The following is a 26,115-nucleotide window of genomic DNA, read 5'->3' on the forward strand; positions in this document are numbered from 1 at the left end:
GAAGCGGGTGAATAGTTTATTCGTTCTCTTCCGAACGGAGCCGCGCGTTTGCGTTTGTCACTCTGATGGAGAGCTGCTGTGCCCTTTTGACGAGAGTCTTGCGCTTCTTGGAGGACACGCCATGCGCCATCTCCGCACAGAACCTCCGGTTCATCATCATCAGCATCTCCATTTCCTGGAAAGGCAAAACAATCGGTTCAGACATTTGCGAGACACCTACAACAAAGTGCACAAAGCTGCGATCAACCACACAGGCGACTCAATGTTCCACATAAGCGTTGTCAAATTGGACCCCTTCCCAGGAGGGAAGTGCGGCGCCAATGATGTTTGCCCGGCGGTAATAATGTTCGAGCACCAGTAGCACCGCCGGCGCATGGGAAGAAACGCACAACGGTGACTCTTTTGGCTCGTTCCAAAACATAGAAAAATTTCTGTGAGCTGATTGTCTCCTCATGGCTCTGACTGTAACCCACTGCTGTTAAAACGAGCGTCCTTAAACTTCGACTATGAGAAATTTTTAATTTCAGCGCTGTGCATTTCTCCCTGTAATGCAAACCAACATTTAACAGAAAACCGTAAAAGCCTGTGCAGAATTGCAAACCGTGACCCCAACGCTGGTCCAAAATTCATAAAGTGCACTTAATATGTGCAACTGAACAAAAATAGCCACCAAAGAGGTGGTGCACGACCGAGCCTGGACCAATGCACATGGAAATGTTTACCGTAAAAGTGGTATATAGGTCAAGGTTTTTTTTTCCCAACAAAATTCATAACAAGTCACCCCTCGTCTTATAACGCACTCACTGGCAGAATGTAGATTGTTGTCTGGAAACAAGGTGCAAGTGTAGCATGGCAACAAAGTGCACGCATTTAGGCGACATGGTCCATCGGCATCATTCTCTTTGTACATGCTGCTAGCTCTTGTATTTTTCTTTTCGCTATTCCCCAGTTTTCGTTTTGTACACGTGTGTGTGTGTGTGTGTGCGCGTGCGTGCATGCGCGCGTGCACGCAGGTGTTTCTGCACGTGTCTGCTCAGAGGTGAGTGACGTAACTCGACACCAGTTCACTGCTACGTTTCAGATGAAAACGACAAAAGTCTGCTGAGGAGAACGGTAATATGGCGGCCCAGCCCGAGTTCGGCGATTTGGAGGAAGAGTGTGCGGTACTGGCGAAGCCAAAAAGACGTTATCAACGGGCAACCACTAGAAGAGATCATTCCGTGGATGTCACGTAGAGCACCCCAAACTGGAGAACAAAGTGGAGGACTTTGTTCGGGAACTTCACGGACAATCACTGCCCATTACAGCAGAGACCATCCTTTACAAAGCAGTCGAACTCGCACACCAGGACAGGCTTCCTAGGCAGGAGTTGTTCAAGGTTGTGGGTCCGTCATTTTATAAAGCGCAAGAAATTTGCTCTCCGTCGGCGGACATCCATCTGCCAGAAACTGCCGGACTCGTATGAAGACAAGCTGATCTGCTTTCAGCAATATGAGACTCGTCTTCCAGGGCGGGGGGGGGGGGAACGCAAGCTTCTCCTGGGGCGAAAACCCGGCACAGACGAACCCCGATTTGGTTTAACATTCCTTCAGCCCCCACAGTCAGCCAACGCGGGGATAAGGAGGTTAAGCTTATCTCAACAGGCAGCGAAAAGACCTGCTTCCCTGTAATGGTGGTGTGTACAGCCGATGGAAGAAGCTGCCCCCGTTCATCAGCTTCAAGCACAAAACGATGCCAAAGGAGTCCTTCCCTCGGGATGTTACCGTCCATCACAATGAAAAGGGGTACAAGGATAAGCCCTCATGCTAGAGTGCACTCCTGCCGCTTCCACCTACCGTAAAATTCCGAGCAAGCGCCCCCACCCGTGCAAGCGCCCCCCCCCTCCCTCCGCGCAGTTATCACGCACCACAAGCACGCAACACTGGCTTGCTGGAGCCAGTCTAAGAATCCAATCCAATCTGCTTCAACCGAATGCTACACGCCATTTGTTTCTTTGTTTTGCCGGTGGTAGGTCATGCATTCCTACACAGTTGCAAAGAAAATCGAGGTGATCCGATGGCGCCGAGAGCACGGGGAAAACGTGCACCAGACCTCTCGACAGTTCAAGCTCGACTGAAAGCGCATACGTGAATAGGTGAAGAATTTCGACAATCTCCTGCAGCAAAACTTCGGAAAAGCAAAACTTCGACGGAAGCTAAGCAACGGTGCCCCACTGTTCAGCGAGTACGTGGACGATGCGCTGTTCGAGTTCTTAGAGCGCGAAAGAAGCGCGGGACGCGCCGTTAGCAACCGGCTGCTGTCTGAAGAGGCTGTGAAAATAGCAAACAGCATGCAGTTAGGTAACTTTGTAGCTTCCAGCCACTACATAAGCAGGTTTGGAAGCAGCGGTTCGGCGTTGCAATGCGCCGCGCCATGAACGAGAGCCAGAGGACGCCCGAGGAATCTGCGGAGGCATTAAGCGCCTTCCGGACTTCCACGAACTTCCTGCGATGGCGCAATGACGTCAAAAGGCAACTTTAAGAAGCCGTCGCGGCAGCAGGTCCTTGTGGCGCACTGCTTCAAGGGGTGCGGCATTGCAAACACAATCGATGGCTCCGAGGACGGCGACCTGCACGGCGGGCTGGCAAATGTCGGAGCCGTGGTGCCAGAAGACCGGGGCGGACTGGAAGACGAGTGCGCCGAACTGTTTTTTGCTACAGACTCTGAGGAGCCTTTCGATGGTTTCGAAAGTGACAAACAGCAGTAAGATCAAGCCGTGGCACCCGAAGACTGAGGCAGCAGAGTGCTGCGAACTTTTTGTTTTGCTGCTAAGTTTTCCAATGGTTTCCAAAGTAACTAACAGTAACATCTTTTGCGTAATAAAGTTCATCTTCCTAATGAAAGTTTAAAACCATGCGCACTGCGTTTTTTTTTCGTAAAAACAATTGTCGCCGCCATCTTGAATTTCGGTGCCGTTCCGGGATAGCGCCCCCCCTTCACTTTGCCGGTAATTCCGCCTTGCTGAGGGAGGGCGCTTGCTCGGAATTTTACGGTATACTTGTTTTGAACGCCTTTCGAGGACAACTAAAACTAAGCATGAGCGTCAAACAGGCCCTCCGCGACGCGACGACAGACCTCACAGTGATTCTAGGACGAATGACCTCCACCCTTCAGCCATTGTCCAGAACAAGCCTTTTAGGACCGGCTCTGGGAGCTATACAAAGTGGATGTCGGGCGACAGCCAAGACACCTACAGGCCGGTTGCGAAGACCATCCCTTGCGACCGTACCCTGTTGGGCGTCCTCCTGTTGCTTTGATTTGATTGTAGGGTTTAACACTCCGACGCAACACAGGAGATGAGGCGCGCCGTAGTGGAGGGCTCCGGAATAATTTTGACCACCTGGGGATCTTTGACGTGCGCCGAAATCTCGTAGACACGGGCGTTTTTGCTCTTCGCTTCCATCAGAAAAGCGGCCGCCGCGGCCGGGAATCAAACTTGTGTCCTTGTACTCAGCAGCACAACGCCTTAGCCACTGATCCACCGCGGCGGGTGGGCGTCCTCTTGGCAGTCAGCTCCTTATAACGTGTTTTCACGAGCGTTTAAAAAAGTGCTCCAGCAGCGAAGCGCTTAACGGCACCGAAGATGACTCAAAGGACTCAATGTTCCACATAAGCATTGTCAAATTGGACCCCTTCCCAGGAGGGAAGTGCGGCACCAATGATTTTTGCCCGGCGGAAATTATGTTCAAGCACCAGTAGCACCGCTGGCGCATTGGAAGGAACACTCTACGGTGACTCTTTGGCTCGTTCCAAAACATCGAAGGCAATTTTTGGGAGCCGATTGTCTGCTCATGGCTCTGACTGTAACCCACTGTCACTAAAAAGAACTTTCGACTGTAAGAAATATTTTATTTCAGCGATGTGTCAGTGCACTGCAATGCAGGCCACCATTTAACAGAAAACTATAAAAGCCTGAGCAGAATTACAAACCATGACCCTAACACTGGACCAGAATTCATGAAGTGCACTTAAAATGTGCAACTGAACAAAAACAGCCACCAAAAAGGTGGTGCACGACCGACTGGACCATGCCACACGAAAACGTTTACCGTATCAACCGGTATATACACCGTTTCATCAAATGACCTCCACCCTTCAGCCATTGTCCTGAACAAGCCTTTTAACGACTGGCTCCGGGAGCCATACGAGTGGATGTCTGGCGACAACCAAGACACCTACGGGCCGGTTGCGAAGACCATCCCTTGCGACCGTACCCAGCTGGGCGTCCTCCTCTTGGCGGTCGCTTCCTTATAACGGGTTTTTACTAACATTGAAGGATTGAAGGGGGGGGACACGGGTCTTAAACCTATTTTCTTTGTTTTTTCGCCAACTGCAATGAACCTTTGCTCCCTGGTGCTGTGATGATCTCAAATCTACACTTATTTTGTTTCTGTGCCAATTAGTTTTTAGTATAATAGACATTATTGAGTGATTTTTTGCGTAATCAGTAGAAAATAGCCTAACTAACTCAATGTTGCATTCTGCACCCCAAAACATACTAGAAAGCTCAAGGAACACAATGGTAGGAGTACTTTTTTGATCGGGCCACAAGTAGTGATTTTATGGCAGTTTAAAGTTTATTGTTCAAAATTTGGCTACCATGAGGTCTGGTTCGGAGCAAAATAAAAAACTTTTGACACATATAATAAACATTCTATTCCTACCATTGTGTGCTTTGCACATTCTGCTCCATGGTACAACAAAAATTACTGTTGTGTGTACCCTGAGAGCTGAGACAGGTCTTCTGCAAGTGTGCGAAAAGGCCAGAATTATAGTGTTTTGAGAAAATGGGGAAAGAAGCAGCGGATTTGTGCTCAGTGAGAACATCAAAACTGCAGTGTATTTACACTGGTATCGGGTCAGTAGCCACCAGGCACAATCTATTTGACTCGAGGAACTGCAGCGGCGCTCCTTGAAAGCTCGCTGCATGCCGTCAGCTGACTCGTGCTTGCGTGCAGAAGCAGATTGTCGACGGCGGTCTTTTTCAGCCACACGCTTCGTGCTGGGAAGCCAAGGGTTGAGGTCAAGTTCCTTTAGACTGGCAGCCGAGGCTCTTTCGTTGCCTGTGTTGAACTTCAACACCGCCTCAGCCACAGCAGCTTGCACGGTGAACAGCGACGTGTGCTTTTCCCTGGATGCCAGGGCCCACATCATGCAGTGGAGGGACTTGTTTGAGCTCTGCGTTTTACCTTGCAGGCAGCGCTCCAGGAGCTTTTCGTCCGAAAGGCGCTCATACACAGGGAGAAGAGCCTTGCACACGTGAGGTGGCAGGTTGTATCTGTGTTTTGGTGCGGGCTCCCCCTTCACATTGGCAGCGTTCTGCCGGCACCACAAGTCTGTGCCTGGTGGGCACAGGCTGTGGTTAGACACGGCGTCATTTGAAGTGATGTGGTGGTAGGTGGCCATCACTGCTTTGTGCATGGCCCTGACGTCACTACTGTGCCATTTCAAGGTCCAGCCATAATAGGAACTCAGCTTAGTGACAAGGTCGCCAGTTAGCCGACCCTTGCCACCGATCCTCTCAGATGCCGAGCTCGTACCTTTTGCAAGCAGGTTGCGAAAGAAGGTTCCCATCCTCTTCTTCACTTGATTTACGCAGTCTTCCTTTGTGATTGGAATAAAACCGTACACTTTGGCAATCAACCAACGCCAAGTAAATGCGGCTGTTGCCGTATGACTGAATTGTGGTGCACCTCAGGTTGTGCCGATGCAGTGACCTCTCAAAGAGGATGAGACCGGCCTCCACCTCCATCTCACCAGCCTTCTTTTCAGTGTTTTTTTGCCAGACGTGATTGTATTTCCAAGCTTGGAAGCAGGGTCACCTACCTTTGGCCCGCGCTCGCACCCAACACAAAAGTTGCTCAGCACGACAAAGTCTAGAACTAATCCCGTAAAGAGTTCGATAACCACGCCGATGTCGATGTGAGACGAGTGGCCTCGCGTCATCCACGACTTGTCGTACGTAACAGAAATGTTACCGGGGTTCCCCAGTTGAGGTCGTCGTACAGCTTTCTGACTGACCGCGCGCACTTGCGGCCATCACGTTGTCGGCAGCACGAGCCGCAGCAGGCGCAAGCTTCTCCTTCACACAGCCTTGCCACATTTTGGTGTGCAGCCCTTGGTGAGAAATGTTCATTGTAGCGAACACATCGTTCAGCGCGGTTTGGCAAATTCCTGTCGTCTGCATTGCTTGCGCGCCGAGAACGTTCATGACAAACGGATTAACCTTCTTATCACTGTTAACTCGAGGAGAGCTCCACTCCGAGGCAATATCACCACATGTTGCACACGCGATTACCATCTTTATGGAAAGACCGTACGCCTGCTCGCCTGTTCTAAATGTCACGCTGTCACCGCAAGCTCTGCACTTCACAGCCGACAGCAACACGTTGACGCAGTCCAAACTTGCAATCACGAAGCTGTTCTCGTCAGATGGGCCGGGAGGAGCGTCGTCGGCGCTAGTGACCAAGTTCGATTTCCATTCAGTTGCAGGAGTTGCAGGAGAGAGCGCTTTCAACTGTTCTCGTGCAAACAACTCTCTCTGCAGCACATCTTCGGGTTGCAGCATCACTGCGTCGGGCCAAATACGGCCGCTTTCCGACGATTGTCCGCTGGCTGGTGGGGCCGTTAGGCCTACTTCGTCGGTGCAAGCAGCGCGTCAGGCCCGGCGCTTTCTTCTGCAACTGCAGGACACTTTTGAAAGTTGTACACTGACCACTTCCTTTATTTTCTAAACTTGTGCCTCGTTGCAAACTTTCGCTAAGCGTTCGGCATCGCTCTAGGCTTGTTGTGCGAACACGCTAAGGAAGATGGAGCCGCCTCGGACGCGCTCGCTACCACAGCAGACGACGCATGTACCAGGCTTTACCAATCAGGAAGCAGCATTTGGTCCCGTGTCTTCGTTCAGCGAATAGTATTGCCCGTTGCTGGGTTCTCTTGGCGCCATTTTTTATTCGACCAATGGTTGCACAGAGGCGTTTGGGGCAAGAAAATAAAGAAGAAAAGGTGCTCTTTCAAACGGTACTGATGTTGCCGTGATCCGCCCTGCTGATCGACCGCCACGCGAAGTGAAAAACGCAACGTTTTGGCACCGTCTTCAGTGAAAATTCGGCTCCCACACGCATTATAAATCAATACAGTTGAACACGAATATATCGAACACGGGTATATCGAATTATTGTCTATATCGAACAGTGCAAACATCCCCTTGAAAATCCCATGCAAAAGTATAGGGCTGTTGTGCGCGTGTATCGAACTCCTGATCACGGGCAAATCCGATATATCGAATTCCGCGCTGAAGGCTCCCCTGAAAGTTTGCGTCCTCTGGTGGTGTGGAGTTGATAATTTTGACTCATCGCAGGCGCTGCCTGGCTCGGTGAGACAGAGGCGGCGTCCGCGGCATTACGTCGCTTCGATGTCCTTCAACAGCTGTTGTCACGCTAGCACGAGGGGCAGCTCCATGATAGCTAGAACGTGGATAGTGGTTGGGGCGAAAGGACATAAAGGAGCAAAAGAAATTGACCGGAGGCACTCTTTTTCTGTGACTGAGCTGTTTGGTGGCTCGTGCAGGGGAACCGATGTGGCGTTGTGTGTTTGTTTTGTACAAGGCATTTATTTCGGAGCAATGAAGGCGGGAATTCGTCGGGTGCAGGCTGCTGAAAAGATGTTGGTTGAAACGTCGTTCGGAATTCCTCGCAGTAGTTTTGAGGGCGATGCACCCATCAACGTTGACGTAAAGACAAATGCAGCACAACCCACCCCGGGTATTCCGGAGCGTGTCGGGTGCAAAGCGACTTCGTTGCACGCCTCCAGATGGGGGAGGTGTTCGGTTTGGATACTGAAGATAACGGCATGCAGTGCCTGACAACGTTCCCAACCGCCTACTGTAGCCGAGGTTACGTCAGCGTTATTCGCCTCTGTTGTGGCACAGTGTACAGCGTTGATTATCTCATTTGTGTGTTTGTACTCTTGAAGACAATTTGGCGAACTCTACGATGCAGAAGAAAAAACAAGCGAAGCTCAAAGACATTTCAATGATAATTAAAGTGCGGTGGTCATCATGCTGCGGTTCGAATTTTCCGTGCTTTGACGGTCAAAGCGGTAAATTACCGTTTACCATGACTTCAGAAAACTCTCAGTGATGTGCGGAGTTGTCAGGTAATCTTCAGATAGGCCTATTTTATATATCGAATTATCGATATATCAAATTCTTTCACGATCCCCTTGGAGTTCGATATATCCGTGTTTGACTGTATTACGTTGTAAATACTGGTTCACGAGGCACGAAATTTCGAACACAAGTAGAATAACAGTTGCAGAATCCGAAAATCTTGTTTCCAAAAACTCGACTTTTTCGCGATTTTTTGGCCGCTAAGACCCGTGTCCCCCCTTAAAAAAGTGCTCCAGCAGCAAAGCGCTTGACGGCACCGAAAATGACTGTGAGACGCTGACAGTGAAAAGCAGGCATCATTGGACGACTCTGCCAACTCAGACAAGCAACTCCACCGGACATACCAGTGACAGGTGCTTAGCGAAGATAAATATCCACATTGTGGGTGCGTTTCTCATGCGCTTCTCCAAAGAATTATTTTTTGTCAACTTTTTCCACTTCCAAGGTAGGTTTATATGGTAAACTGTCATGCCTTTCTACTGAAGTAGTCAGTTTTGAACACAAAACCAAGCCATGGTCCACCACAACGGGGCTGTGGAAGTCTTGTTTGGATTTATTACACCGCAACTGCAAACCTTGTTTCCAAAGCCAATCGATGATCCTTCGCCCATGAAGGGATTCATTTGGACCTTTCAAATCGCAAGACAACACCAAGCCAATCTGCAAGGAGGATCTTCAAATAGACAGCTTGGAAGCATTTTTCGGACAATTACTTTCAAAATGCACCTTTCCTTCACTTAAGCCTACAGCTTGTGTTCCCTTGGCATCAAGGGGCCAGAACGATTTCTGCTTTACTGACGACGTGAATAGATCCAGGACTAGTAAAAACGAAACGGGAGGCTCATGAGGTGCTTTGTTTGTTTCAAAAAATTCATACCACCAAGCTTTGGACAAAAAGGCCGCTGTGGAACCAAATATCTCCTACAACTTCTACAAACCTCTACGTATGCACCTAACAGCGTGCGTGCAGAATATTGGCTGGACTTGAACAGTAGGCAGCGCACGCACACTCACCCGCATGTTGTGAACGACCACCTTGCGGAAGCCATTGGGGAAAATGTGCTTGGTCTTCTTGTTGCCGCCGTAACCAATGTTGGGAATCAGGTACTGGCCCTTGAAGTGCCGCCGCACCCGGTTATCAATACCTTTCGGCTTGGGACAGTTGGACTGCAAGGAGGAAAAACACCAAATGAGCCGCACGTTCCAATACGAGCCAAGCCAAACCGGTCTGTTTGTCGCTAGACAAGTGCACGGACACTTTTTTTTTTTTTATTAAAACGTAGGATAAGCTTTTAAGCAGCAAAGGTTTTGCTACAGGTGCTGCCCATTACGCTTTCAGTAACCTGATAACGCCACTGAGACAAGCACTGTCACTGAAGCAATGGAAGTGTTTAGGCTTGTTGGTTCCTACTTCATACATAAAACAGCACTCGAGACGAGAGACAAGGAAGGAATCTACACACACATATAGCGCTTTGTGTGTACACACAGCGCTATGCGTGTGTAGCCTCCTTCCTTGTGTCTCGTGTTGAGCCCTGTTTTTTTTTTTTGTATGAAGCTATGTCACGCCACAACACTTGTCGTAGTGTTGCACATCAAGCAAGCAACCACTTATAACCGTTCTGGCTACGACTATTCCATCACAGCATTATGAAGTCCGTGCCGATCCACCTAGCAAGCTCACCAGAGCCCAAAAAATACGAGGGTGATGAATCCGCCACATGCAGGTCTCTCCAGACATCGGCTGCCAGACCATTGACACTCTGATTAGTTTATTTCTGTCCCAAAGCGGTAGCAGCTGCCAACACAAGGACTGATCAAGGGAGTATGAAAGTTCACTCGGATTGTCACCGCAAAAGAAAAGTTCCTTAAATAGTGTTAACCTGGACAAAGCAAGCTACAAGAGAGTGCCACATAGTGTCAAACCTCACAGCCGCCACAGCTTTAGCCAAACAAATAAATTCCACCTGTTGCAGAGCAGGCATTCCCTCTCGTGATGTTTTAGCGCGCATTTCGACCGCATCCCATTTATAATTAATAGTGGCCATAACATCCCTTAAACTGCCCCGTTTAAACTCCCTTATTACACCCCCACAGCCTGCGCGGGAAAACATCTGAATTTCAACAACCCATATCCAACGGCTTTCAGTAAACGAGCCCATCTAAACTTTAGCTATGTGGTTGCTGAAACAGCCATGAGGTGTTTGTGAAGTGCCCATGCAAACACCTCAAACAACTCAACTGCTTGCGATTCCACATCGCAGGTTTCTGACCAGTTATACAACTGCACTCTTGTGCAAGCTAAATCCAAAAGCTTGAAATTCTTTTGCCTGTAAACACTATGGCATCGTCTATCCCTTCGGCACAATACACCAGTCCTGCTGCCTCCTTCCCTAACAGAAACCATCCGTAAACCTTTAGAAAGACAATGAAACAGAAGCTTACATGACAAGTTTAAACTTTAATTAGACAAAAGCACACACAACATTCTTAAAGGGAGCCCAATTCTTTCCACACTGGAATAAAGCTCATGTTAAAGGAGTACTGACACGAAATTTTCAGGTTACATTTTTTTCACTGCTATTGGTGTCTAGGCCACTAATCATATAAGGGCACAATAAATGGTGGATTGCAGCGCAAATAATTAGCTATGTCACGGGAGCCCTGACGTCGGCAGTTTGGGGCCAGGTGCAGATGTGTGAAAGGTTATCTATTGTGAGCTTTCTTGTGCGTGCAAAGATTAAAATAAATTTAAAATACGTTATACTGAACTGTTACTGTTGAAACTTGCTGGGAGATACCTCTATATACAAAGGAAGTTTTTTACATATAGTTATCGTAGCTTTGAAATTTCGTGCCAGTACTTCAACACAAACCCAATGGAGCCAAAATCTTTTCACACTCCAACAATGCTCGTTCCACAACCAAGCCCAATGCATTAAGAGAACATAGGTAATAATATGCGGTGCATGTAGGCCGTTTTGTGATCGGCAGGTCAGTTGATCGACGGTGCCGACGCATAAGCGGGCCATTTCGTCTTCCGAGCATTTAAGCACCCACTAGCCACACGCAGCGCATAGGCGACTCTATTAGCTCGGGCAAAGTAGTGCTACAGCATTAACACTGTGCTACTGGGTCTAACAACAAGATAGACAAGAGATCCGTACTACTGCAGTTCACGTGCCTACGCAGCAATGACGACCGCATTGGTCAAACAAGAAAAGATTGACATCCCTTGTGACATCTGACTACTGTGGGTACAAGTCGACCGACTCCCCACCACTTAAAGGAGCCATGAAGACAAAATACAAGCTTGTTTTATTCGAAAGATTTCGTGTTTTATAGCGTCCCCAGCGCTTGTGCGGCAGCAAATGATGCCATATTCACTAAGAAATTAATCAATTTAGGTTAAAATTTTGGTTCTCCCGCCAAATTGTGTGTTTTGGTGACGTCTACAATGAAGTCATAACGGCGCGTATACAAAGTTCCACTGCACCATTTGGCTCTGCAGCCTTGCTCGCCGTCAAACCTCCCAGGTGGCACTAGCATACTCAGCACTCCGCCGTTGCTTTGTTCTTGACCGAATTTACACCTGGCTTGTTTTTGTTACTGTAGAAAGTAATCGCATCGTGAAACGTGGGGTATGCTTGACAAAGAGGGTCACGTAATGCAACGTCGCTTACGCCAATCGGCCAGCATCGTATAAGTCAACTTTAAAGCGTCAGACTGCTGTGGAGCTAAAACAAGCATAGTGCGCCCAGTACCAACAGCAGTGCGCATCGGTACTTCTATGTTTACGTGTATTTTCATAACTTTTGTGGTTTACCACACATTTCTTACTGCTGTAAAATGGATATGCATTGCATTTAGGCGCAAATATCTCATTCGGCACGCTTATAAGCTCTTCCTAAATTGCGTTTGCTTTTGCTCGCTTCAGCCAATCACACAGCTGGGCTCATATGACATCACAGGTTCTGTTGCGGGAAATGAGCTAGTGGGTCGCATGGCCATTCCCTTTTTCCCCGATTATATAGCTTATTTGAGCGAAGAGTACGTTAAAAGCGGCGTCATTATGATTCCAACGAGGCAACCTTTCGAATGAACCAAACTTGTGTTTTGTCTTCATGGCTCCTGGGGGGAGGCTGGTCTTAGACAAACTTTTTTATTTTTCAAGCTATTGAGATGAAAACTTCCAAACAGATGTATTTCAGCATTCTGATTTCAAATATCAATTTAGATTTTGGATATCACAAGTAATTCTAATTTCATACAGATTTCATTGTTAAAAGCCTATCCCCAATTTTAAAAAAAATCTGCTTTAATGATGCTTCTAAACTGCACTTCTTTGCATTGTTTAGCAACCAGGAAGTGCAATAAAAGTATTCCCATGCTTCTAGCCTTCCTACAACCAATTGTATGAGGGTTAAAACAGCAAAGTTTGAACCCTCATACAACGAAGTTTGTTCAAACAACGAAGTTTGAACCCTCATACAAGTGGTTGTAGGAAGGCTAGAAGCATGGGAATACTTTTATTGCACTCCCTGGTTGCTAAACAATGCAAAGAAGTGCAGTTTAGAAGCATCATTAAAGCAGATTTTTTTTTAAATTGGGGATAGGCTTTTAACAATGAAATCTGTATGAAATTAGAACTACTTGCGATATCAAAAATCTAAATTGATATTTGAAATCAGAATGCTGAAATACATCTGTCTGGAAGTTTTCATCTCAATAGCTTGAAAAATAAAAAAGTTTTGTCTAAGACCAGCCTCCCCCCTTAATAGTCATTAATATGAAAGGCTCATACACACCACCAAGTTGTCTGTCTTTTTCCCACTTTGTAACGTTCGTTCCCATTAACGTTTACACTGGTATCAAACAACCACCAATGGTCGGTCCCTCCTGACCTTCATTTTCAAGTTCTAACGCTTCTGTTATCGTAGGAGCTGACTACAACACGCTGAGGGGCTTGTTCTCGACCAAACTCAAGCTTACACATCAGCACTCACCCTTAGCTTTACTTATCGGTCACTCCGGTGGCGGATGAACTTCTTCACCTGCTTCTTGACCACCGAAACGGTCCTCAATGGCTTGATGGCCATTGTTTGAACTGAAAGGTAAATGCGAGAACCAGTGAAAATCACATCAAGCAACACGATACCCCACACGCATGCGAAAGCCCAACACCGAGCCAATGCAGGGCATAGGACACCAGGAACTCCTTGAGCTGCTTCCTGGTGCCTTCGCACAAAGCTTTGTGGGCATCTGAGAAATGAATGTCGGCCGTTCCGTGATCGGCGGATCAATCAGCAGACGCTGCCGACGCATAAGAGGGCCATTCTATCTTCGAGCATTTGAGCACCCGCTAACCACACGAAGTACATGGACGACTCTGGCTAGCTTTAAATGGCCTATAAGCATTCAACTGTATCTCATAAAGCGATTACGTTTAAACATGTATATAACGAAGTTGACAAAACTTCATAATTTTTCGTTATATACAGGTTTTCATTACATGCAGGTTTTGAGTTGGGGCTTGCGAGATTGAAGTTGAAACTAAACCAAAATGCTAGATATCAGTGATGGTGAACTCGCCCTTTGGGAATTCATTTCACAGTGGGAAGCTGCGTGGCATACACCTGCTGCTTTTCCACGAGTTTAAGTTTAACCACTACACAGCACTTCAAAGAAGCAAGGTCACCTACTCCTGTATTCACAAACGTAACCTAAGTATCACTTTTGCTTTTGACACCTTTCGTTTCCCTAACGCTTTTCAAGGACCAAACATACGCTGAAGTGACGTTTTTTCACGAACTTGCTCTTTTCGGCCCTCAAAAATAGTGAGAGGGTGCTAGCTTTCATACTGTATACCCAACGTTCTTTTTCTCGCTGGCCAAGACAGCATTTAAAAATGGGAGTGTCTTAAAAGGACAAAAAGTTTCGTTTTCTGGCAGCAGAAATCATCACCAACGAACCGACCACACTGATAGCAGTGAAGATGCACGGCTACGCCCTGACAGACAGGCCTAGCACCTAACCGGCACCGCACGCACACACGAAAATGCACGATAGATTGCAGATCAGGCAAAATCCGCTAAATTAGGGCACTTCTCCAGCCGATTTTTCTAAAAAAGTGCGAAAAACAATGGCTCATCAGCGTAGCGAATTCGTTACATCCAGGTTAATCGTCACAACGCCTGCATTACATAGAGGTCGCGAAAACATCGGTTTCAATGGGGCTGGCAATGGGGAATTGGAAAACTTCGTTGAATCCAGGAATTCGTCACATAGAGGTTCGTTACATCCAGGCTTAACTGAACAACAGTCGGCATGCGACTCATCCTAACACCCCGGAACGCCACAGTCACGTTAACCAGCACACACTGGTGCAGTAAATACAAGCGTGTCAACAGCGTACCGCAAAAAAATATCGGCTTAGGACGAGTCTCCAACACCGCGTTATTTATTCACCCACATCGAAATGTTAAATCACCCACCACAAGTTAATACAGTGAAACCCCACTGTGTTACGTCCCCCGGACTTACGCCGACCCACTTCTTACGACGGATCACCACCGTCCCGGCTTGGGTGCACGCCCCACTTCATACGACGGATCTTGGCACGGATAAACCGGCGTTTTTCCAATATTTTACACCACTTCGCCACCTCGTCCTGACCTTTCTGTAGTTTTAACCCCCGTTTGACGCTGCTTGATGAGCAAAGGTCCCCATGCAGGCCAGTCCACTCGCTGAACAGATGCAAGCACGCGGGCGGGTACTTGCGAGCGCGAGTTAAATTTTCGCCAGCGAACGCGAGCAGTTTGCTAACGCGCCTACTGCGATAAGTCAAAGTTCAGGTGGCAGGCAAACCGTGAATTCGAAGCTCCCACTGAGCCGCCGATGAATGCAAAAACACATACGACGCAACCCCACGGCGATGAACGACACCCGCTTTCTTCGCCCGCTCTATCCAAGTTGCTTTCTTTCCCGATGCTCTCGCTCCCTATATCTCTGCTTATCAGTGTCCTTCAAAGCCGCGTTGTCACTCCGCTCCTTTCTTTGCTAGGGTGCCTCGATTACGCGTGTCCGCCGCAAGGGTGGAGACACCTATACGTTGGTGCCGCCATTTTGGGTCACCCGCTGGCCGCCACAGCAAGTCACTTTAGCAAGACCCCGCTATAATTTTCGCCGCAAAGAGGTTTACTCGCAAAGTTCGAATCATCTTATCTATTTCGCATTGCTAGATCTTGGGGGAAACGAAAACAGCTATATGTTGAGCACTTTGACCCGACAGCGACGGCATGGGCCGTTCGAAGGACGTCTTCACCTTGTACGGGAAATCCGTTTTTTGTTTGTTTGTTTTTTTAATCCACCTTTCACTACCGTTCATTTCGCTTAGCCTTGGCAGTTTAACACTCGCTTTTTTTCCTCTCAATTTGCTCGACCACGTCGGACTTACCTAGCTTGCGCAATGTGCGGGGCTGGAGGGCTATAAATAGCACGGGATGGCACGGGTGTCGTGTAGCGCGCGGCGCTTGGCTGGCATGCTAGCTTGGATGCCGTGGAGGGGTGTGGGGCACAACATAGGCTTTTCTTTTTTGGTTGAACTCGTGATTTCAGCTAAAGCTACGCGAATCACACGAGAACGCGCTAAATATTGTAGTTTAAATAAGTTCCTAGCCCACTTGTCGCGTGAGACCGTTTACTAGGCCGGCATTTACCCGCACCCCGGTCGCACGACACCCCGGTCATACAACGCTTTCTCGCAGTCTCTTGAAAGTCGTATTATCGGGGTTCCACTGTAGATTTGAGAAGATCAGAAGGCACCAAAATACAAACACCTACCAGCAATCGCGGCGAAGACATGTGATTCTGTGCAAGCATTATAGTTTACGCAGTTTCCCATATGCTACCAGCCCTACTGCAGCGAGTACTTCCCCCGTGGCAGTTCATGCAATTGAGTGGCAACAAACCAACTGATTTTCGTCATCCAGAGTCCACATTTCAGCGTCTGCCCTCAAACAACGCATCACTGACATGGATAGCCACCTTCCACCCGGCTCCACCATATTATATACCGACACCAAAATTCAAGATACTATGATTGCCACTGCCATCCATTGCACTATCCATCCAGCCCTCAGCAAGACGCCCAGATTTAAGGTCCCGGAACCTCCATCATCGTTCTGTGCGGAACTTGTAGCCATTAGAGGCTCTGCTTGTAACCGAAATCACTTTGCAGCCCGGGGCGCACATCGTAGTTCGCACCGATGCTCTTCAAGCAGTCCGCTTAATACAGTTAGTTAGACGTAGCCCTGTGCTAGCTTAGAGTATTAACCAACTTTTTCCCCAAAATGCACCTAGGAAGGAGCCAAATGAGCTAGCAGACGATCAGAAAACTCGCTTTGACATTTTCTGATCGTCTGCTACACCATAGAGTTTCTCAATATTACCTAGAGCGGAAAGTGTCACTGTGATCGCACGCCGACATGGGAATTGTGGGTAGTGTGCGAATCGGATTGGCAGCAAGTGGCTAGTACAAAGGGCTATGGATTAGGTTTCTCGGCTCGGAAGTGCATGTTAGTTCTGTTTTCGGTATGCTTTACCGTTTTCGGGATGCCACTTTCTGGCATTCAATGGCTATCACATATATGTCTAAATAACAGCGTGATTAGCACTTAACGCATGTGCTCGCGTTAGCGGCGAGTTTCTTAAGATGAAGGGGTGACCACATGCAGTGACGGCGACAAGCGACGCCGAAAACGTAACTCAAAAGGTACAACAGCAGAGTGCACTGGGTGACAGCGACAAGCGAAAAAAAAAATTAATACGTTGCCGCCAATGTACTCTGTCGTCGTCGCTCGTCGCTACAGTTCACTGTATCACCGCTGCCGCTCGCTTGTGGGCTGCTTCTCGCCAGCAAAAAGCGAGCGAGGGTCCCAGCGGCCTGTTATATACCGCATCATACCGCTTGCCGCCGCCGCCCACACTACAGCCACAAAACAAGCTACGCTAGCCCACACTATCCGTTTTCCGCACACATTCAGTTACGATTTTCGCATCGCTCGTCGCCGCCGCTGCGTTTACTTACTCCTTGAAGCATGCACTGCCTTGGGAGGCGCAATGGGGCAACATACATACCAACTCGACAAGCCAGTATTTATTTGCCATTTGAAGCATTCATGCAATTTCATAATGCTTTGCGCGCGTACTTGAAGACTTACTTGCGGTAACAGGCTTCACTTCTATGTTAATTTATACCTGCTTAGACAAAACAAATAAATACAACGGGATTATATCATTCTCGCATCTTTAATGCTGCATCGCCTGCCAAGGCGCGTAGCATACGATAATGATACTAATGAGAGGGAGCAAGAACACAGCTTTAGACAATATAAATAATTTTTTTTCAGCTAAATATTACAAAAAATCGAAGAAAATTTCACCCAGTTTGAAGAATGTAATAACTTAAAAATATATCCGAGACGGCCCGCTGTATCTGGCAGCGTGAGCCAAAGGCAGGACTGCTACTTTTTTCTTTTCTTTGTAACTCTCTAATTTGTTTTGCAGCATAAGACTTCGAACACAGTGCCTTACACAAAACAAAATTTGTTGACAGCGGCACTTTCGGCAGCAATTTTTTTAAAGAAAAACTGAATTTGCGTAGCCACGAAGCCATTGCCGGCCATGCCATGCCGAACTTTCGGCCGAACTACACACTATGGCGGCACTCATGGAGGCGTAGAGCGCTTCCGCCGAATCACGTTGACGCTAGCGCCAGATTCCACTCTAGGTAAGCTAGTGAGAAACTCTATGTGCTACACCATTTGGCTCCTTCCTACCGTGAATCCCAAATGTGCGTTTTGCTCTCCATACCGCAGGTGGCGCCGTCGTTCCAAGATCAACTTGCGCTGGCTCGCATGTCCAAATCAGCCGCCATTTTCCCATAGGCGAAAATCGTTCTTATTTATTTTTAGAATAAACCGGTAAGTACCATCGTTGTTCCCGGTGTCAAACAAAATTGACCACAAAATGCGACCTTCGTGTGAAGTTCGAGCCCGAACAGAGAGGTGGTTAGTTCAGGAAAAAATTTTAAAGTGTTGTGTATGTGCAAAATACAGCCCCTGTACGTGCAAAATACAGCCCCTTAAAACTATGCCCTCAATACATTCGGCTGGCTGTTACTTGTTTTTTACCGTATTTGAGAGGCCCTCGTAGTGATACCGCTTGTTCGTCACTCGCCCATCTTGCAGACGGGCCCCATATTGCTGCTACAAGTAATGACGCCGGATCGCCTCACAAGCCACGACAGTCGGGTCGGGACCGTGTTTTCCCCTTGACGTTTTTTTCCTCTCCCACCTACTATCCGGGTGCGTGCCGCATTCCAATGGCAGGTGCAGTGGCCCTGCCCCCGCATGCTCCCAAGTGTTCTGCCCCCTACTCCTCACTGCACGACGCCACCGCTCCTGCTCTCTCAATGGAATTCGCCATTATGCTGGATGAAGCCACTCTCCTGGTGAAGAGAACAGAACACCTCCGGCGCCGCACACGTGCTCTAATTTCACCGCGTGCTGCTACCCTCCCCCTGGGTCGAACCCATGCCGAGGAGGTTGAGCTTCGGAGGATTCGGGTGTGGGGGGTGGCCTTAACGCGGTGACCCGCCAATGGCCTCACTTCCGAGATTCTTTTACAAACCCTGGTTGCCCAGTTTGCCACCGCAGCGACGCGATCGCCGACCTCCACAACTTGCTGTGGTCCTGTGGTTCTGCCTCACCATAGAGTTAATACTACTGACTTTCCTCACCTTGCGTCCGTCAAGACTGCGGCATCTTGCGCCGACAGGCCTCCGCGTAGACGACGCATCCGCATACGCCGCATGGATACATGGGCGCCATCATCGTTCACTCCTACATTGATTAGCCACCCTACCTAGACTTCATCTGCGAAGCGAAGATTTTCATGCCCATCTAATCACCCTTCGTCATCGAACGCATGCGCGAACGAAGCTACCGGAAAAGCACGTATGCCCCCTGTTGTGTGTCGTTCACACTTTAAATGCGCGGCTCATTTGAACAGTGGCTAGTAAGCACTAAAGTCCCTTGATCGGCGCTAAAGCAGATGAAGGGACTTTAGTAAGCACGAAGAGAAGAGAAGCTGGTTTGTTTTCTTGCCCATATATCAAAGGAGCTCAAGGCACCGTATCAACACTGTTTTATTGATACGGTGTTTCAGTGACAGCTGTTTTATTGAACGTCGCTTTATCGATTGGCCTATCTCAGCCGTTTTACTGAATGTTGCTTTCTGATCGATTTATAATTGCAGTTATCTACATATCTAGCCATATATATATATATATATATATATATATATATATATATATATATATATATATATATATATATATATGTAGCCATTATTTACCACGAGGCATTTCTTTTATTTTTAAAGCCTTTTAAACATCTTCACTAAGTTATTATAAGCACAATACTATAACAAGCATCCCTTGTAAAGAACCTCCTCTCTATTAACTTCTCCCTTTCTCTTAATCCTTTTTTCAATTGCATATGTACCATTCCACTGCTTTTACAATACTGTTTCTCACCAGTCTTTTTTCATCGTCGAACGCATTAAAATTATTCGACTTCACAGCAACTTTTTCACCACTCGGCGCTCCTCTCGTTAGTGTTATGAGCCGGTGCGTAGGACTACACAGCCTCCCGTTGTTCTTGCCGTGATTGCTTCGGTGCTTTGAATGTTTTGGTGGTGTTGCGAGCGGATATGTGCGGTGAAACGAGACAGATGTGTTGAGTTCTTCGGTGCAGTAACGGCTACGTAAACTTGTCGGCCGCTTCTAAAGTTGGGTATCGGCTACAATGACATGAGCGCTTTTTGCATCGATCTACCCTTGGCTCGACCCGTTCTGAGTACGAATAAAACTACTATTGTTAGTATTCATTTCTTCTTAAATTTACTAACGGCTGCGTAAACTTACTTGACGCTTCTCAGATTGGTAATGGGCTGCATTGACATGAGCGCTTTTTGCAGCGCTCTGCGCATGGCTCCGCGCGATCCGAGTAGGAATAAAACTACTAATATTAGTATTCATTTCAGCCACCTTAAATTATCTTAACTGTTTTCAATGACTACGGTTTCCACGCCAGCCTTAACGTTGGGTACCTCAATACGTGCTCTTTGAAAGAGAAAGACACTTGAGTACGAGATAGATTACAGCGTAGCCGTGGAAATGTCGTAGTAGTTTACACTTTCTCTAACCGTGAGCTTTATGCCTTGGGTTTTGGTGAGCGACACTGTGACAGCATGGGAGCCTGAGAGCCGAAGTGGAACTCCCACGTTTGTAGTGGTCATTTTAGCCCCGGATACATGAGCCCTGGATACATGGACTCGACAAGAAAGGGTCGAGTCGACTGGCAGGTTCAGCTACCTCGACCCCTCCAGGCTCCGGCGTTTATACGAACCCCGTTCGAAGAATCGAGGTGAGGGGAGCGGAGGGGTTACCGGAAAAAGAGTTACCGTATTTCAATGCACACCCTCTTTTGCTAAAAGGTAGCCTAAATATTTGTGTGCGCGTTATAATCGGGCTCAAAACCGAAATCGGCTTTAAAGCGGCCAGCAACATTGCCATGCGGCGGACACGAAGTCCCCCCAAAATCAAACTCAATCCAATAAAAACAATCCGTCAACCCCACGTGAATGAATTTCGGCGCGCTAATTCCTCAATGACATGCCGCGTACCTTGGTCAGCTGTTGCACTTTTTTTTTGTGCTTCTGAAATTAGGCCATAACACCAAGAATTACGAAGTTCAAAACACTTGAAATCGCAAAGAGCTTCAATGCTCCCCGGTATAACTTTATATCCTTCCACAGCTGCATACGGCAAATAAAATCTCCCTCTTCTAGGTGTGATGTCTTTTTTATCTGCGCAGTACCGTCAGTGTCAAATTATTATTATTTTTTTAATTTTCCTTCGCGAACTTAGCCGCGCGTTACGATGGGGGGCGCGTTAGAACCGCGCAAATACGGTATTCTGCTCCCCGCTGCCCGTCGACTCAGCCCGACGAAGGAGCCAACCCACCCTGCAGCTGCCTCCGGGTCGACTGCACTCGCCGCGACGGCTCTCAGAACCAACCCGTCCGCTTATACGTGGGGGTGTCGAGTTCAGAAAACCTGTTTATTTCGACTCAACGCGCCCTCGTCGGGTCAATGTAAACGGGGCTTTTATCAAGAGCCAAAGTTATTCAACCACCCAACAGCCCAAGCTACAAACCATCCCTTCTCCCCTTCCCGTTTTACCAACTGCGTGGAATAACGGACGAGTTAAAAATGTGACAGTCTTAACTTTAGCCTGTGTGTTTTTTTAATGCTTAAGTATTCTTTACTGAGTACCTAAAAAATCGCGTAATGCTCCCCTTCCCGTTTTACCAACTGCGTGGAATAACGGCCGAGTTAAAAATGTGACAGTCTTAACTTTAGCCTGTGTTTTTTAATGCTTAAGTATTCTTTACTGAGTACCTAAAAAATCGCGTAATGCCTTTATTTCGCAATTTTATTGACTGCCAACCATTATTTGTCTTATTTCAACGAGCCCCTCATATCCTATTCTGATTCGCTACATGCATAGTGATGGGCCTCTGTTCTGGCAGTCTTGGTGCCATAGGGAGCTTAAGAGGGTTCAACGCCGGTCGACCACTCTCGACATGTCGTAGACACTCGAGTCACGACCCGGGGGTTAAAAAGAAGGTCCCCTTCACCCCGAGTAGTCAGAGTGGCGCTGGCTACCACCCCCAAGCGCAGGAAACAAAAATTCCTTAATATAAATACCCCAGAAAGTGGAGGGGAATATAGACCCGCCGGTAGCGTAGTGGTCATCGCAACAGACCGGTATTCTGGAGGTCGTGGGTTCGGATCCCACCCGGCGGGCATTTTTTCTCCACTTTATTTGTCTTGTGGGTCCGTGTGGGTCCGAGCTAGTTGGTAATCATGGAGGAAAAGAAGTTTAGGAAAGAGCATCACGTGACAATCGTGAAGCCTAGTCATAAAAAATAAAAAGAAAAAATTGATGGGAGATGCACCCCTCACGTGACAGGCAAGCGGTAGTTCTTGGCGCCTCATGCGGCCGCCCGCCCGCCCGCCCATGCGCCCGCCCACGCTGCGTGCGTCGTTCCGTTCCGTTCAGTTTCCGGGTCCTCCAGGTATTCGGGTTTCGGCGACGAGTCCCCATCCGGGCGTTGCACGCAGCGCTGCCTGCAACCCGAAACGCGCCGCGGGCTGATCGTGCAGGCAAAGCGGTCGGACGGGAGCGACAGAAAACGTCTTTATTTATTGAGCTTTGGGATCCGTCGAAGTTCACGCCGCAGTCGAGTGTTGTGTGCCGCCGCTGTGCAGAAGTGGAGAAGACAGAGTACGACATCCGTGCCTTATATTTTATTTCACAAAACACACAGCACTTTCTTGGTTCTGGTCATTTTAGCCTTTCACCGCCCAGGCGTAATTTAGCATTCGTTACCCATATACCTATCGCACGGATTGAGCAGTCCTTGGTCAACCAGCCCGCGTACTGCCTGCGAAGCGAGGCGGAAAATGATCCGTTCTTCCTGCGCCCGCACCCAACCTCAGTGCTTCTGCATCTTTTGTTTTCTAATGCACTGAAGGAGACAGCAACGTAACATAGACGTCACCACGACAATTGTGGCACGTACAACGAACCACCATGCCAGAGCACCGATAAGGCGAACGTATGCAAATGTGCACGCAAGCAAAACCAAAGCTTCTCGCACCACCTCTCAGCTGACAGGACACTCGTTACAGGGCTATGATGTAAAGGGAAGGCGGCGCGATAACTCCCAGCAGAATTCCAAACGCAATCGCCAAAGCACACCTGGCAAACACCACGCACCCGTGAGCCGCTCCATGCTTGTGAATGTTTACAGCGGCGTGTTCGAGCAAAGCCGGTCGTGGTTCCAGCGGTAAGCGTCAAATTCGACTCGCAGCTCGTGAAGGTGCTCCCTGAACATGGGATCTACGTCTCGTGTCGCTTTGAACAGCGACAGTACTTCCACGATACGAGGGCGGGAGCGCAACGCTGGCGAAAAATCTCGTACGGCGCCTTCGGCAACGCCACTCGCCTCCACCTCCACCGCCAGCCAGCCGGAGCCACTAAATGCTACCGCGGGCTGAGCTGAGAGTGGTGCATCTTCCATGATGCATTGCGCGGGAGGAGCCCGAGGAGAGGAGAATGCGGCGTCAGAGGAGGTTGGCTTGCCAAAGCTGGGCCGCCTGACGTCATGCTCCCTCCTAACATTTTTCTTCCTCCATGTTGGTAATCCATTGTACGAATTTCAAGCGCAAAAATTCAGATGGGGCACGAACGGGACCACTGTGTAGGAATATTTTTACACCGTGAATGGTACCGTTCCTCCCCTGTGTGAATTTTTGCGCTTGAAATTCGTACTAAAAAACGGATTGTAAATCGAAAGAGGGAAATGGTGTTGCAAGAAGTGAAGTCCGCGCTTTTCTGATAGCTCAAGCCGCAAGCGCAACACGGTCCCGACCCAACTACCGCGGCTTGTCTCGTCGAGACAGGCAAGTAGGATAGCTTTTATTAGTTTAAATAAAGGCGATCCGGTTACATAACTTGTGTTAACAGTAACATGTGGCCCGTTTGCAAGATCGGCGTGTGAGGAACGGGCGATATCACGGCGGGGCCTCTCAAATACAGCAAAAAACTATAAGCAGCCAGCCGTACGTATTCAGAGCCGGGCTTGACATGCTGTATTCTAGGGTGCCTTGATGCTCGCGCGCGCGCATCGAGGCACTCTACTGTATTCTGCACCGAAACGCCATCTGGCGAGATGGAGTAAAAGTAGAACGCCGATTCATGTTCTGAGAGTCGCTGGTTGAGGAAAAGATCCTCAACGTATCTTTTCCGTACGACCACCTAATTCCGTCGGGTTACCCAGGAGGTGCTGTCGAACAAGTTAACCAAGCCGTACGAATTAAACCCGCAATGGACGCGAAGCTGCGCCAAAACAGGTTCCACACCGTCGCTAAAGCAGACGACAAAGCCGACGGAAGGGTCCCGCCGACGCGCCCGCCACGGTGAGCACGGGGAACGCTGGGTAACAGCGCCCTATAGCCGCGCCATGTACGCTGTGCTCCGTGAGTGAAAAGCGCCCTCCACCTTCCCAGCCGCGTTGGGAGCTTCTTGTCCCGCACGCCACGAAAGAACCGTTGGCTGGTAGAAAGCTTTGCTTTAAAATAAAGCTCGTTGGACCTCTTGGCACGTCGTACCTCGTCACGCGTTGTACATCTTTACACAATGGACCTTTTGACTCGTTGGACCTTTTGACTCAAATTGGACCTTCGACTCGTTGGACCTCATGACTCGGCTGTCACGTGACTATGAGACCTTTTGACTCGCTAAACCTTTTGAGTCGTTGGGCCTGTTGACTAGAGGCGCTGTGCGTAGGACAGGCGTTGAGTCGTGAATGTATCCAATAGCGGCACGTCCGGAGGATGTGCGCCTTTGTTCACAGGCGACGTACCATGCAAAACAAGAAGCACGGCGCCGGACGAAAAAATTTCGAAATGTGTGTGTGTGTGTGTGTGTGGGGGGGGGGGGGGGGGGGGGCTGAAGCCCGCTCAGCCCTGTTCCCCCCCCCCTGGCTACGCCGCTGTTTGGCGTTGCATTACTGAGCACAAGGCCGGAGGCTTGATTCCCAGCTGTGGCAGCTGTTGTCCTCACGTTTTAAAATTTCTGCCCACAGTAAAGGCGCCCAGGTGGCCGAAATCCGCAGCGCTCCGCGAAGGCCGGTCACCTTTCAGCCGATGCGCAGGAACAGCATGTAAAACCTCTGAGGAGCAGCTCAGCTACTGAACTGCTAGGGAGGTACCTGGAGAAAGCTTATCTTAGGAGTTCATCCGCGAGTGTGATGGGGTGATAAGCCTCAGTGCTTCCAACTACGTAGGAATCTTCCCCAGAACTAATGCAGCATAACGACGTATTGACGCGTGAAATTTGGGCCGTAGCAGAAATGAAACGTGAAATTGCAGTTACACACACTAAGGCAACACCTTGTCAATGAGGCATGTCGTAGCGAAAAGCTTCAGACCAGTTTGGAACACCTAGGGTTCTTCGGGCCACATGGATATTGTATAACCAAAAGAATTACGTTTTTTCCTCCACCAGAAAAACAGCTGCTGAGCTAAGAATCAAACCCATGACCGTACTTGGCCGCACAACAACCACAAGTGGCACAGCGAGAATAATTTCCATTTGAGGTCATTATACCCCACTGAGTTGACCTTCATGAACACAGTGATCATGGCCAGTTGTTACGCAACAACAGCCAATGAGACTGAGTGCCGAGTCAATACAACGGATTCTCCGCTCTCCTAAAGGTTACGGTGTACATTCTCCAACTTCAAAACTATTTTGATAGTAAAGCAGAGAGAAATTTAACCCGAGCAGTCAGCAAAATGTTGCTGAGCAAACTTACCGCATGCCAGTGTGAGCTGTTTTTCGGCGGCTCTGCCTGCGTACGACTTAGAAATGAACATGACGGCTCCATGCGGATTCACTGCCACCAGGTACTTCAACGTTGTGGCCTGCTTATAGTGGCTCCAGACAACCTGCTCGCCATCCAAGTTCAGAGGTCTAAAAAGGAAGCACAGATTAGTACATTTGATGACATGTGTATAACACGTCAAGGTTAGAGAAAACGTGCCTTGCAAGCCGCACTTCAGTGCAGTCGGTGGTGGTGAGGGAAGTTCTTTTCTTTGTCAGTCAGCTAGCTGCGGCAAATTTCTGGACTGGAGAAAACTATTACAGTAAAGCCCGCTTATATCGAACACGGATATATCGAATTATTGCCTATATCGAACCCTTGTAT

General features: G+C 48.5%; 1 protein-coding gene across 2 annotated transcripts; it reads right to left on the reverse strand.

Annotated features, from left to right (window-relative positions):
• On the reverse strand, positions 1-26,115 carry LOC144162932 (large ribosomal subunit protein eL32-like). 2 transcript variants are annotated; one of them, XM_077693662.1, is made up of 5 exons: positions 25,951-26,115; positions 25,723-25,880; positions 13,216-13,316; positions 9,224-9,376; positions 1-175 (listed from the first exon to the last, which is right to left on the reverse strand). In XM_077693662.1, the coding sequence occupies exons 4-5, from the start codon at positions 9,227-9,229 to the stop codon at positions 17-19; spliced, it is 165 nt and encodes a 54-aa protein (XP_077549788.1). In that variant the 5' UTR covers positions 9,230-9,376; positions 13,216-13,316; positions 25,723-25,880; positions 25,951-26,115; the 3' UTR covers positions 1-16. The 2 variants fall into 2 exon arrangements, with proteins under 2 accessions (XP_077549788.1, XP_077549787.1); XM_077693661.1 differs by lacking the exons at positions 25,723-25,880; positions 25,951-26,115 and adding an exon at positions 19,011-19,197.

Source organism: Haemaphysalis longicornis, unplaced genomic scaffold (assembly GCF_048455015.1).
Source record: "Haemaphysalis longicornis isolate Haplotype H1 unplaced genomic scaffold, Haemaphysalis longicornis Haplotype H1 scaffold_12, whole genome shotgun sequence".
Classification (NCBI taxonomy): Eukaryota; Metazoa; Arthropoda; class Arachnida; order Ixodida; family Ixodidae; genus Haemaphysalis; species Haemaphysalis longicornis.